We start from the raw sequence: 14,912 nt of genomic DNA, 5'->3' as shown, positions 1-14,912 counted from the left end.
GAAACCAAGCCCGGTATTCCGAGTAACTAAAAATGTTAGTATAATCAACTAAAGAAAATAATAATTATACATCCAGCAAGGTTGCCATAGAACTATATATATTTTTTTTAAAATGGCTGGATTAACGACACAACAGGAAAGAAGAAAACTAAAAATAACTAAATCAAGAAAACACATTGAAAATAAACGAACTTAGTTAAAAACCCCAATCGCATGTCTATTGCCATTAATAAAGGCCATCAATTCTCTTGCATATAATTTCAAATATTTAAAATCAAGATTCAATAAATCAAAATGTATATCACTAAAACTTCGTCTAATACAATCAGTCAATTGGCAATCCACCACGAAGTGTTTGGCATCACCCAAAACATTACAATTTGGACATAGATCATTATCTTGTACATGAAATCTCTTTAAATAATGAGGAAACCTACCATGTCCGGTGATAATCTGATTCATATCAATGTCATTATAGATTAAAACTTTATCTGTAATTTCAATATTAATCAACAAATTATTTTTCCTTGTTGAACTTTTCCACACATCTTTCCATATATTTATATAATATTTTTTCATACTCATAATGGCAATTTGTCTAGAACCAGAAATTTCCACAATGGGTGCATTAGTTGAAATACATGCCTCCTTGGCCAGACTGTCAGCCCTCTCATTACCAAAAAACCCCACATGGGCTTTAATCCAATGGAAAGAAATCGTAGAACTTATAGATTGCAACAGAAATTTAATAGCCATAATAACACAGTTAACATTATCGGGGCAAGAGAGCAACTGGAGCAAAGAAAGACAATCTATATACAAATTTTATAGTAACACATGTTTTAATATTCATTTTAATCCATTTCAAGGCCTTCAAAACAGCAATACATTCCGCTTGAAATACTGAATTATAAGAATTCAATCTATATAAACCATAATCAATTTCAACATCATAGAAATATACAACAAAAGCAGCTCCAGTACACACTCCTAACCCCGAACCATCCGTATAAATATCATATATTCCAATTTTTGGAATTTCTCTATCAAACCCATAACTGATTCTATTTACAGCGTGTAATAAATGTACATTAAATTTTTGAAAAACATATTCAGTAATAATATTAGAATCAAAACAAATCATATCAATATTTACAGAACGTAAAAGATATTTCTTGTAATAAAATTCGTAATAAACTGAGAGGGGAGGCAGTCCGGCCAATACACAAACCACCTCCGTGGGGATTGTCCTAAAAAGCGAGTAACTGCAAGACCCCAAGCTCTCTGTATAGAATCCAACTTCATCCGGAGCTTCACCAGCTCCCCCGCTCTGGAACCCCAGGCGCCAATTCCATACATCACAATAGGTAATACAACGGCTTTATATAGAACCAATAATATACCAGATCTCTTAGCAAAAATATCGCCCGCAAAGTTCCTTCTGTAGGCAAGTAAAAGCTGATCTGTTCTTCGCTGCACGTTCTTAAAGTGTTCAACAAAAGTCAACTTACAGTCCAACACAACACCTAAATATTTCATATTTTCTGTAAATTTAATTCTCTTATTATGATACCGAATTCGAGGAGATCCCACCACACGTCCTCCCCTCGGGAAAAACATAGCCTGTGTCTTATCCATATTAAAATTCAATTTTTCACTATTACTCCAATTATCAAAAATTGCACAGGTCCCATCAAACAATTTTTCCAGTTTTTCAAGTGAGTCCTCCCTAAACAATGCAACGACATCGTCAGCATATGCAACAAGTTCCATATTGCCAGAAAATTCACATTGAAGCAATTTATTCATAATCACGTTCCAGAACAGAGGAGCGCTGCAGGAACCCTGCGGGCAGCCTTTACCAATTTTAAAAGTAGACCCATATTTACTTTCCGAAAAGTTTTCCCCACATCGTTCAGTAATGGAAGCTTTGAGGTCTTCGTAAGAAGAATCTGTGAGCTTCCGAAGTATGATATCTGGAACCAATGAAGCAATCTCCGGCGACAAATGAGCGACGCAGTAGTTGAATTTCGTTTTCGGATCCGTAACAGGCATGGGTGCGGCTAAAGCAAAAGTTGATTCGCACATAGCAAACCAAAGTGCTGGGTCACTAGGATTGTAAATCGGTATCTTCAATGCTGCTGTTTCCTTCATGGCAGTGGCTGAAGGTAAAAATATGAAAGTCCTGAAATCAAGCTCCTGAACGAACAACCAACATGCAGCTTCATGTGTGTAGACGGGTCACCAATTTATAGTGCGTGGGTTATAGCTCGGTGAATATCCTTCATGACATGACTCCGCTTCGCAAAACATAACTTTATTAACACACCATATTCCTGACACAACTATCGCTGACATTAAAGAAAACTTCTACACAAAAATTTCGTACATCCTTCCACTCGAGCTAAGGGCGAAATGGGCCAGTTCACTGTTGCACTGGCAGTTTTTACGTAAACCATATGATGTGGTACGGCGGCGCACGGTCGAACATTAGACTGCCATACTTCTATGAGTCACTGTGGGTGAGAAACTGCCCTTTGCTTTCATACAGCTAACGATTTATTCAAGGCAAATAATACAGTTTTCAAAATAGAATCAAACGAAATGAACATTCAGACTGCAATAATTTAATCTGTTTGAATCTGTGATTAAAAATACTGAAAATTTAAAGTTTTAAGCGTCTGAATTATAAAGAATGTTTTAAATTGATCTTTAGCCTTAAAGAATTTTTTAGGAACCTTAATACTCAAAGAATTCTTAAATATATATCTTAAAGAAATTTTTTAAATAATCTATAAGACTGTATTTGAGAGACCTGACAAAACTTTAAGACTTAAACTAATTTCTCCAGAAGACTGGAAAGACTTGTATTTTAAGGGCTTTAAACGGAATTTAGCCAGACAAAAATTTCGAATTTTAGCATTTCTACGAACGGAAGTCTTAGATCGATGCGTATAGTTTCTTCAAATGATATATTTCAGAAATATGTATACAAAACTTTACATTTGTTGATTATAGGGAGTAATTTATATATTTGGACGTCTGTAGCTCAAACTGAATACTGTTCCCATACCATAAGGTTTCGAATTATGATATGATTAGAATCATAATTTTGAATTATCTAAAGATTGCAATTCGTTTAACAATTTGATTACAAAATTTTTTCTTACTGAGAAAAATGTTTTTATGGAAAAGTACTTTTATATGGGATTGGAATTAAAATTTAAATTTTGTAAATTTTTGTTATTGGATTCGTTAATTAGAGCAAAGTATGTCCAGACTTCTAACAGAGTGAAAGGCGCTTCGGTATAGATTTTTTCTAATAAAAAGTGTTTTACATTTCATGTACACATGGAAGGATGTTTGAAAATCCTATATATTAGACTACTAGATCATCAACCACTTACATACTGGAAATAACTGCTAGCTTCTTTGAAAGTTTTCGTGCGATAAAAACCGTCAAAGTTCCAAAGGCTGGTTTACTTGAGTCGCTTCTTAAACTGAAACAATATATCTACACCTTACTCTTTGACATGTATTTAGTCGTGCGTTACCTTTGACACAATTCTTTTTAACTTCTCAATTTTTGTGAACGACTTTTAAGTGAGTGAAATTTCTACTGTTCAAGTTTCTTAAATTTGTTATGACTGAAAACCAACGTCGGCATTGCTATAACATAGCATAAAAGCTATGTGTGATTGCGTATGCTAAAGAACATGGAAACAGGGCTGCAGAGGCGCCCCCAACCGAGAAAATGATAAGAACTCGTTGGAGTTATAATGATTAGTAATAAAGTTTCATCCTTCAAAAATGTGCGTAAAAAGGGGGGTGCGTCTTATACTCCGGCAAATATGGTAATTAATTACTGATTTAAAACATAGGGCGAAAATCTAAAAATTGAAAACTCCAAGTAGTGTTTAATTATTTTTTTTTAACAAAACTGTATACTTACGCTTTTTTCACTGCTTTGATACCTTCTAGGACGGTTTTCTTCTTGAATGCCTTCATATACCGGTAAAGCTCGGGCTTGTTGACACGTAGCACAGCTTCTGTGTTCCCGTGCGGTATTGTTCCATATCGGAAAGGTGGTGTCGTCTTCCGAGGATTGTAAAGCTGCAAAAAAATATAGGGTTATACATGATTCAATCTGAATTAGAAAGGAATTATTTCATAATTAAGCTAGTCTTGATTAAGGTATACGTTATAGGATCAAAAAACTAGTACACCCCAGACTGTGCAATAAGCAAATTGATTAAAAAAGTCCTTGATGATAAAAAATTAAAAATTGCATTAGGAGTTTGTATTAAACATTAAAATATTCCTTCATGTACCAGTGTTAACCAGCAGCTGAGTAGATAAGACAGCTAAACATTTGTAGTTTGGTCTGAATCGCTGCGTGGGAAATTTCGTGGTTTTTCTCGACGTATTATAACATAAATAATACTCAGGTTCTCAGAGAAAAAATATTTCATAAAAGCTTCACTTCTCCAGATATATAGCCATATTGTGCAAAAGGGCTCGCTTCATAGTAAGTTTTGCAGTTTCTTCCGATTCTTTTAAAACTTCTTTCGCTAACAAATCTTTCAAACCTAAAAACCTTCGCTAAAAACTTTCAAGCAGATAGCCTACGTATGCTTTACTGTGTTCAACTAACCTAAACATTCTCATATAGAATATGTTTTGCGGTCGGTATTGACATGAGATCTTTTTGAAGCATCACTCTAGCATAAATCCGTCCAAATGTTTTATGTATCGCTCTTTGGTTCATGCAGAGTGTGGAAGTACGAAATCTCAGGTCTTCTACTATACCGCAAAAAAACCGGAAAAAGTATTTTGCAAGGCAGATATGGCTGAGAATCTTTTGCTCAGATCATCAATCTCGCTTTCAGTGTGGCTTTGTTATTATGTTGGAAATGTCATGCAAAGGAGCCACACACTTACATGTCCTGTGAACACTCGTACTTTATGAAAATATGTTAAGAAATATCTTTCTTTTTATGTGAAAATACGAAGAATACTATTGTACTACCTTCACAGTTTTAGGGAAGGAAAATGGATGCAATAATGCGGTCAGTATATTAGTTGTACAATTACATTTTTATTCATTTGTTTATTATCTTAGCATCTCAAACACATTTAAAAAACTTTTTAGTATTTTGCCTAAGCCTTGAATAATTTTGTTGCTTTGTATAAGTATCTTAGTCATGACAAAGGAAAAGAAAGGGTTATTCTAAGAAAATGAGGAGAAAAGAAAAATAAATACTAGTTTAGGCATTAAAAAGTAAGCAAAACATTTGATTATGAAGTATATAAAAGTTAAGATCAAAGAAGGCAAGAACTGCTTTAGTTAACGAATTATGCCGATTTTAATCAGGATGAATGAATTTAGGGAGTTCGCCACCAAACAATGCATTGAAAATTTAAGAACACAGACGGACGAAATGGAAGACTCATTGTCAAATCAGCTGGAAGATTATAATTAGAAGCGAAACCGATTACATCATAATCGAAACTTTAATTTCTTTAGCGATGTAAGAAAAATATGAACAGGATAACTTAAGGACTTAAAAGCTGAGGTTGTTAAGAAAATTTTATTTCTGAATCCATATGAAAAATTATAAATAACAAGAGTAAATGGAAGCGCAAACAAAGATGCAAACTCAAAATATTAATTTCATTATAGAATATCAAGAAGTATTAAAATGGCTTTAATCAACGCGACTAATTTGAGAAGTTAATTATCCTTATTAATCAAGAAATGTCTGTAATTTTAGAATAGTATTAATTATCTTTTCTTTTTGCTCTCTTTTCGTTTTCTTCTGAAAACTGTTGCTTTAATTCAGACGACAAAAAGTAAAAGCACTGTGCAGAATATCAATTTTAATTTACATAAATAAGCTAGTTACATAACGTTTACAAAATTTATTATGATATCATACAGAGCTAGGCAAACATTGTGTACAGCTTCAAAAGTATTTAATTTGCTTTAATTAATATACAGAAGTTTCCTGACAAGTTTTTCATTTTCAAAATATTTATGCTGGTATAACTTTCTATAACACAACATTCTAAGTTTTATTCATTTATAGCATTCTAAGTTTCTAAATTATTTTAGAAAATAAATAAACAAATGAGTCTAGTTAACAAGGTGTAGGATCAACTTTCGTTATCTGAGAGCTAACTTCAGATTTGGAACAAAAAATAGTGCAAAAAAGAGTTAGGTCCTAAATTCAGATTTGAGGGAGAGAAAAAAAAAAAAAAAAAAAAGAAGTAGTGCAAAGATGATTTAGGTTCACAATAGTGTTTTATCTGGCTGAACGATGTTTAGAATTTTATTGATATAAAATACTAAATCAATAATGTGATAGTATTGCGTGGTTTCATCATTTTAGAAAATGAAATGTTTACTTTGAAGCAATTATAAGAATTATAATGCAGATTTTCCCGTGACAGCGTTTAACGAAAACTCAAGGCCATTGCTGCCAATATAATCGATTTATAGAATGAAATATAACTGCATCCATGATAAAATTCTGGGTCAAAGAATCGATTTTTAACTAATCAATTTCACAAGACCGATTATGGGTTCGGTCATAATTGAAATGTTTAAACGTTTTTCTTACATGGCAGAGCAAAATGCAGTCATGAATTTCATAAATACTCAAAACGTTTTATACGACATGCAAAATTCTTGCTCGTAAATGTTGAAATTCGATTAATTTTATAGTAACATTAACAGTGCATTTGTTGCTTATGTTTTAAATTACGTATCTTTTTTAATTTTAATTAAATCACTAATTTAAAATACCCTTCAAAAATAGGAGAGTTGCTTTTATAGAAACATCTGTCTTTAAAATATACTGACTCCAGCTTTATCTTTTATCTGTATTCCAAAGCTAGTCACAAAAACCATTAATGATTACTAATTCAGAAGTCAAACAACAAAAATCAGCGTTACATTTACAAAATTTTCACAGGACTAGTTTCGATGGTTTTACCGAACCATCATCTTCAGCTGCAAAACCGCAAATGAACAAGATAGGAAATAATGATTAGATAAGATAAGAAAGCCTGGACAACAATAAGCAAGTGGCGCCATCTGTTGGCGAAACCAGAACTAAAACATAATTTCTCTAAAAGCCGAAGGCAAATTTGGATTGGAATTAGGATCGTTAACTAGAACAGAAAGATTTTTATGAATGTGAAATGCCTCTAGAAAATCCAGTTCTCCAATGGAAGATGTTTTTTGAATAATTTTGGCAGCAGAAAAATTGAAATTGTGATTTTCGGATCCACAATGTTGAGCAACAGAAGACTTCTGTGTTTCCTTTTTTCTAACATATGCCTCATGTTCTTTGACGCGAAATTTTAAGACTCTCTTAGTTTGGCCAATGTAAATTAAACCACACTGGCAAGGGATCCTATAAATACCCCAGGAATTCATATCCGGAATGGGGTCCTTGAGTATAGAAGTTGGAATTTTATTGATGGGAGAATAAACAACCCGAAAGTTAAATTTCTGCAAAATATGTGCAACTTTATAGCTAGTTGATGGAAAGAAGGGAATGACAACAGAATTTTTATAATCTCCTAAAATGAGAGTGTGGCTTTTAGTGTGTTGAGATGAAAATTTTTTAACTGCTTGATTAATAATGTTGGGTGAAAAGCCCCTGTCAATAGCTATTGCTTTTAAATAATTTAGTTCTTCATCAAGGGCTAGTTTGGAGGAGCAAACTTGAAGAACACGGAAAACATAGGAATAAAATGAAGCTAACATTTGTTTAGTCGGATGACATGATTTAAAGTGTGGTGGAAGGCAAACCGATGAAGGTTTACGGTAAACTGTAACTGAAAACATAGGAATAAAATGAAGCTAACTTTTGTTTAGTCGGATGACATGATTTAAAGTGTGGTGGAAGGCAAACCGATGAAGGTTTACGGTAAACTGTAGTACTGAAGTTGGATATGTTACGTGTGACCAGAATGTCGAGAAACGGAAGAGAATTGCAAGTCTCAAGTTCAAAAGTGAACTGAATAGCAGGATCAATAGAATTCATTGTTGAAAGAACTTTATTTAAATCATCTTTATTACCTTCAAACAGGGTAAAAGTATCATCTACCTAGCGGAACCATGCCGGGAAGTTTAAAGTTTCAAACAATTTTGATTCATAATAATGCATGTAGATATCAGCCAGGATGGGAAAAAAAAATTTGTAAATGTAACGCTGATTTTTGTTGTCTGACTTCTGAATTAGTATTTATTCCGCGTGTTATTGTGTCTTCATTAATGATTAGTTTAATTAAGGGAACGTATCCATTTTTTATTTAGTTCTTCGCATTCAATGGCTGACTGCCGTGCCCATCAAAATTGTCATTTTCCATCGGTGACATTATGCATTTTCACTAATCAACAATTTCTTAATAAGCTTACTCTATTTTCTTATTATAAAAGGCTATTTAATATAAATCTCTTAAATATGTAATCTGCCATTTTTTAAAAATGCTTTAATTGTATGGTTACGTACTATCATACTGACCTTTGCCACCGACAGTTGTTATATACCTCAGATCTCCAAGAGGAAAAGAGGGGTGTGGAACATACATAGTTACCACAAATAAGTACACCAATGTTCTTGTAGAAAGTCTAGTCTCAGAGTTTCCAATCTTCCAACGTAATCGTTATAATACATTAAAATTCCTCGAAAACATAAAATGTTTTCCCTTAAAAACTATTAATATGGTCGCTCTCTTGGTCAAAAACATTCGTGGGAAAAACCGAATCCAGAGTCAGTTAGTCTTCTTATCCTCGAAAGCACAGCCGAGGATGCAACAGATGAAATACAGCTATACTACAAAGTGTAGTATCCCAAAGCAAACAATAACTTTTGGAAGCAACACTTGAAAGATTCACTTCTTTTTAACGCAACACTTGGAAAAATTAGTTTCGAGACTATTAGCACTTCTGGTATTAAAAATAAGCAATGTGTTCATTAAAGTATAGGAAAATGTTCACGAAATCTATGCATAAAAATCTGAGAATTGATGTAGCTAACGTTCTTCAACAGAGAGATAAAAGTTTTAAGGATTTAAAAATATTTGTTATCATATAATCATTAGTAAATCAAATCAAAGTTTCGAAAATACTTTAAAAATTATAGCCTTTTTTAGTCTAATTCTTAGGGCAATTCTTTGATTGATAAATATAAATCGCATTTCAAAAGTTACGTATCTGCTTCGTAGATATGAACATATTAATGCTGTTAATATGTTCATATCATATAAGCTGTTAATATGAACATATTAATGCTGTTAATATGTTCATATCTATGAACCATATTTAATGCTGTTAGTAAAGAAATCAGAGAAAGTAATGGAAATTTTGTTTCATCTGATGGTTTTACAAGAAACTATATTATCAGCAAATTTATGTTATTTATTTAAGCTTCTGATATAAATTTACTTTTCGAAGAACTGTAATATAAATCAAATTGGCTATTTTATGAACATACGTTCAAGAAACTCTACGCAAGTATTTGTAGAAATTTATACACATTCTGTATCAAAAATTAAGAAGTGCGTATGCAAAGTTAGATTAGGCTAATATAGAAAAGAATAATCGTATCATTTTCTCTTCCTTTTCTTTTGGCTGATTTTATAAAAATATTCTAACTATTAAACTAATCCCTTCGGAGTATTCTGAAGGTTTCAAATTTTTCTTTTGTGTAAAAGTTTCATCTTTTGTATTCTAGAAAATGTAATTCAATTTTCCAAAGAGGATTCATTTATCTCTGTAACATTTTGCTATTAAATTAATTCCTTGCACTTCCCTTAAAATAAGCAATTATCTTGAGAATTTCTCGCTTCTTTGTTAATCTTCCTATTGAATGTTTTGATGCGAAATTTATTTTAGAAAAAATCAAAAGGATGCGGCAGACATCCTTTCTTTGTCCCAGGAGATGGATATGGTCATGAAGTAAAATTCTTTCCCACTTTTTTTACTATTTCTTGTACATTCACTCAACTGAAATTCGTACCCTCTTCATGAGTTTTCAGTACTTCACCTCTTTCATCGTTTAGGTTTAGACAATCAGTAGATATAACTGGGAAAACGTCATCAAACTACTCATAAACAAATTAACACGGCTCAAAGCTATTTCATGCTGACAGGTAGAAACAAAACATAAGTCTTAAAGTATGGAATATGAATTATTCATATTCATAGGCAAATTTAGAGTGAATTAATTTACTCTTAAACAGCAAATAATGAAGTATCGGAGGGATTAAAAAATCTATGCCTTGTACGAAACTATAATTCATATTTTATTTACTTCAGAATGAATACCATACAGAGTTAGAAATTACTTTTAAATAATACACAAGATAATAGTAAAAGCGTTAAAACATTCTGTTAATAATCACTGTTATCGAAAAGTATCAAAATTTTATTAAAACGTAGCTACAGTATTGATTTTAGGATATGTTGTTTATACTTTCGCTTTTGTATTTCAACTAATGTTAAAATACGAAAACATTTATTAACCATGCCGTCTGACAAATCGTCAAATACGAGAACTGCTGTCAATAGTTAGACATGTGATTAACAATGCGTTCACTGCATTTTTTATTTTAAACAATATTTTTGCCAGTATTCTAAGTACAGTCACAACTAATTATACATTTAAAATATTTAATAACGATTTGACTCTGGTAAGTGTAAGAAAGGACGATTATTGTCATTTCTTTAAAAATAACTGATTTTTATTCAAAAGGGAAAACAAGGTGTGTTTAAGCCATATTGGTCGACTGATGTCATTTATTTAAGTAATACACTATATGTTTGATTGACTTGAGATAGATAGGTATCCTTTTAATCCTGTTCTTTAAAGTTTACTAATTTTCTGTTAATAGTTTATGTTTTATTCCTTTCATTCTTATCTTTACATAGCTATTATCCCGGAAACCTTCTATGAGCATTTAGTCTCGATTATCCGAAGGAATTAGATGTTATTAAAATTTACCAGGAAAGATTCTAGTGGGTAATGAAAAAATCTGGAAGTAAGGTGTAGATGCATTCAGCAAGTTCCTTAAATATCAACCCGATTGCGCTAGCCATAATATTCAGTAATCTAATTCTTGAAAATATTAAGATTTTCTCTTAATCTTTACATTTCATTCACTCAAACTTCGTTTGAGGTATCCTTTCTTATTCCAAAACTTTTTTTTTAAATTTATACTTTTTTTTCCGTTTCTATTTATTTATTCTTTGGGCTGAATAAAAATGTTTTGTCAATACTTATTTTTAGATTTTTCAATATATAAGAATCTAGAAGTAAAGAAAAATTTCCAGTTGCAAAATAAGTGAAACGATTACTTTAGCTATGGAACTGGGAAATCAGCAATTAAAATAATTTGTTACAGGTATTACACATTTTTTTCTGTTAGATTTGCTAGAAAAATAAAATTCAGGCGTGGTGGTGATGACACAAAAGTCAAGAAAGAATGGACACGGATGAGAAAACATATTTATTGTTATTAGTACAACAAAAACAAAGAAAAAACAACAGAAAGAGACAATGATCATCATCAAAGAAGGTGCTCAAAATTACGACTCGGACCGTTATGCAGGAACCACGCGTCATGCATCTTCCATGCGATCTTCCACTCGTGATGCAGATCTTCCATGCGCCAGAGAAGTAAAGCCTGCATCACGGTCCGGGGTCGTAACTTCGAACACCTTCTTTAATGATCATTTTTGCTTGTTCTTATTTGTAGGTTTCTGCAGTACTAAACATAATAAAACATGTTTTGTTTCCTTCCTTTTTTGAGTTTTGTGTTGTCACTACCTCGCCAGGAAAGCGTTTCCTACCATGCATTGTTATGTGATTTTCCATCATTTAGGTGTACTCTATCTCTCCTGAAACTTTATCACTACTGTATTTATACACTCTATAAATAATTTTCGAAAATAAATTGTTTGCTTGAAATAAATTTTTGTAAATGCGAAAATCGGCTACGGGCACTTTTCCCGTATTCTTCCAATTCAGGCAATCACAGATTCCTGCCTTTTTATTGCATGTTCTGATTATTTGGTTATATACATCTCATGCATATGTTTCCACAAATAAAATCACTTAAAGTTTCAAATATAATCTTCAAAATATCATTGAGTAATTATTAAATAACATCATTTATTATTTAACTAGCCGTTTGCTTGGTGAAGTAGTTATTATAATTTATCTATCTCTCTTTATATATATAATGGTTTTAATGAATTCAGTTAATGTAACCTCATGAGTCTACCTAGTAGCTAATAATAACTGAAATAAATTTGTATTTACTGCTTTAAAATCACTTAGCAAACTCATGGTTTAATTTGTTTCATGTGATCCTTCTCTGAGAAGTATTTTTTCTCTGATTTTCATTGATACCCTGGACACGATGTTTTGAAATTTTATGAGATTCTTGTATGTGAAAATGTTTTTACTAATAAGAATATTCATAAATAATTATTCAAAATATTTTTACTATTAATGACTTGTTGTTACGTTAATTTTTATTTGTACGAAAACTATGATATAAAGTGATCCACAACAGTCCTAACGATTAACTAACACCATCATTAGTGTACGGTTCCACAACAAAGAACACTACGACAAGAAATGAAGTTGTCTTCCTTTCTAAAAGGAATCCCTGATGCTCATTTATCAGAAATTAACAGTTTTCTTGCCAGATTACGTTGTATATTGAATAAGTCCAACTTCATTATTGCAGACTTCTCAAATTTTTCAGAATCTCATGAACGTCAACGCATGCTAAACATTACGAAAGTACAATTCACTCCAACTAATTAAGAGACTAAGTAAATGATAGAAAGCGGTTAACCGTATATTGTTTCGCTGACCAAAGTAACATTTTCTCATACTTGGCAAAAATATCATATACATATTTTCAGAATTCATACTGCGCTTATTAGAAATGAAGATGGTAAATGGAAAAGTAGTTAGTATGCTATATGATTATGGGGAAAAATATCATTTGTAACTGTCTTGGTAGGGACAGAGGAATTACATGGTTATATCCGATGGTTTAGATCCTAATTAAACGAACTCTCTCCTAATGCACTATCAAAGATAAAATATATACAAAAAGACAATTAGTTTTGAAGTATTGCAAGGTGCGTTTATCTAAATTAAGAATTGTATATTGTGTTTTATGAAATGGAAAAAAAAATATTGGGAGAAAATTCACATACTGACTCACATTTTTGTCAGCAGCAAGAAACGTATGTTATAATCTGAAACTTTTGTAACAAATATTTCGAGTTGCTTAGTTGATTTGTTTTTAATACCTAATATATTTTTTACCCAACTGAAATCATTAATTAAATAAACATCACATGAACATATTGCATTTTATAAACGAATGGACATTACTTAATTTGAGAATAATTAAGGAAGACAACTATTTAGAGTATTAAAACTTCAAGTGAAGGGATTTCCAGTAGAATCTATAGTAAAGCTATTGAAAGAAAATCCTTGACAGCCAAACTAAGACAAGCCAAACGAAAGAAGTAAATGAAACGCTCTTCTCAGAGTATTTATCAAGGTCAGTAGACAAGCAAAGTTAGGCTCTTTCTAACGTTCGAGTTCAGTAGTTGACGTTTAAAAGCGGGAGCAGACTATAAGTCAATACTGTCACAGAAGTCCAAATCTTGTAATACAGATACCTTAGCATTTACCTACATCTCTTCGGTCAAACTACATCTTTATGTTAACACGAGAAAAGCAAATAAATGTACAAACGAAACTCAGCATATAAGGAAGCAACACGAAATTAGTTTTAAGATATAAAGAAATATTTAGGAGTAATAAAGTAAAGATGGACTAAACAATAACGACTGCTTTTGGCACAACATGTTCAGTAATACTTTTATAGTCGATGTTTATTCTACAACCATCCATTACAGTTACTATTCCATTTTTCAACACTGAGTGCAAGACGTTCCAAAGTCATGGGAGTACATTAATCCATTTTATATCGGAACTATTAGTTATGGGATGCTCTTCCTTTAGTGTGAAATAGTCTTTATAACGAAACTCTTCCGTATTTGATTTGTAAGCAAAGTATAAGCCAGTTTGACGTGTTCTTTAGGACGCAAGGAGTCGTTATAACGAAACTCAACAATATATGATTTAAAAGTAAAGCCAGTTTGACCAAGCTTTTCGTACTAGTCTATTTTTACTAGTATATTGCAACTGATAAACAGCTATTTTATAGCCTTTACAGCAATTTCATTCTGTCACGTCGTTAGTCATTTTGCAATTATTTAACGCTAGCATGTGGCTACTAAGATATTTTCCAACAAACAACAGTTCTTTAGGAAGGAAGAAGAAACTAGGCTAACCAAAGAAATAAAAAAAAGAAGAAAAGAATAGGTGAATAAAGTATTTACTCATCTGTCCTTGCCTTCAAATTGTTTTACGGCCTTTGGCTCCGCTCGCTAAATATAGCTTTTATGCGCCAATGTTTTTGATGCTGTTACCACAACATGGGAAACCAGCTCAATTTATTACAGGATCGAACCCTGCTAAAGACACTATTTTCTTCTGTGCTTTTATACCCATTTCACCAGTAAAACATACTGACGAATGATTATCCGTTAGCAAAATGAGAATATATAAAAGGAAAATAGTTTTGCATCAGCAATAAAATCTAGGCACGTAAGTACATACTTAACTCGAAGTAAATAATCTCACATCCTAAACTGAGTTAAAGACTACAAAAGCTTAACAACTGAAAATATTTCGCAGGTGATGAATTATATAATCCTCCTCCTTTTACTTACAGATTATAGTAGCATTTTAACCTATAATCTCTAAAATACTAAAATAGGGTTACCTAAAATGCACTGA

The 14,912-nt window shown here is 32.0% G+C and overlaps 1 protein-coding gene across 3 annotated transcripts in view; it reads right to left on the bottom strand.

Annotated features, from left to right (window-relative positions):
- LOC118188575 (glutamate receptor ionotropic, NMDA 2C-like) overlaps positions 1-14,912 on the bottom strand; it is a 938,424-nt gene that overhangs the window by 102,433 nt on the left and 821,079 nt on the right. For all 3 annotated transcript variants that reach the window (XM_085820356.1, XM_085820357.1, XM_085820355.1), the window contains one exon: positions 3,953-4,113. In XM_085820356.1, the coding sequence (XP_085676482.1) occupies positions 3,953-4,113 (161 nt within the window). The remainder of the gene's footprint in view (positions 1-3,952; positions 4,114-14,912) is intronic.

This window comes from Stegodyphus dumicola, chromosome 7 (genome assembly GCF_044657685.1).
Source record: "Stegodyphus dumicola isolate Sdum_Otavi_A_Nest chromosome 7, ASM4465768v1".
NCBI classification, from domain to species: Eukaryota; Metazoa; Arthropoda; class Arachnida; order Araneae; family Eresidae; genus Stegodyphus; species Stegodyphus dumicola.
The sequence above is the reverse complement of the archived record's forward strand: the minus strand, read 5'-3'. Positions and strand labels throughout refer to the sequence as shown.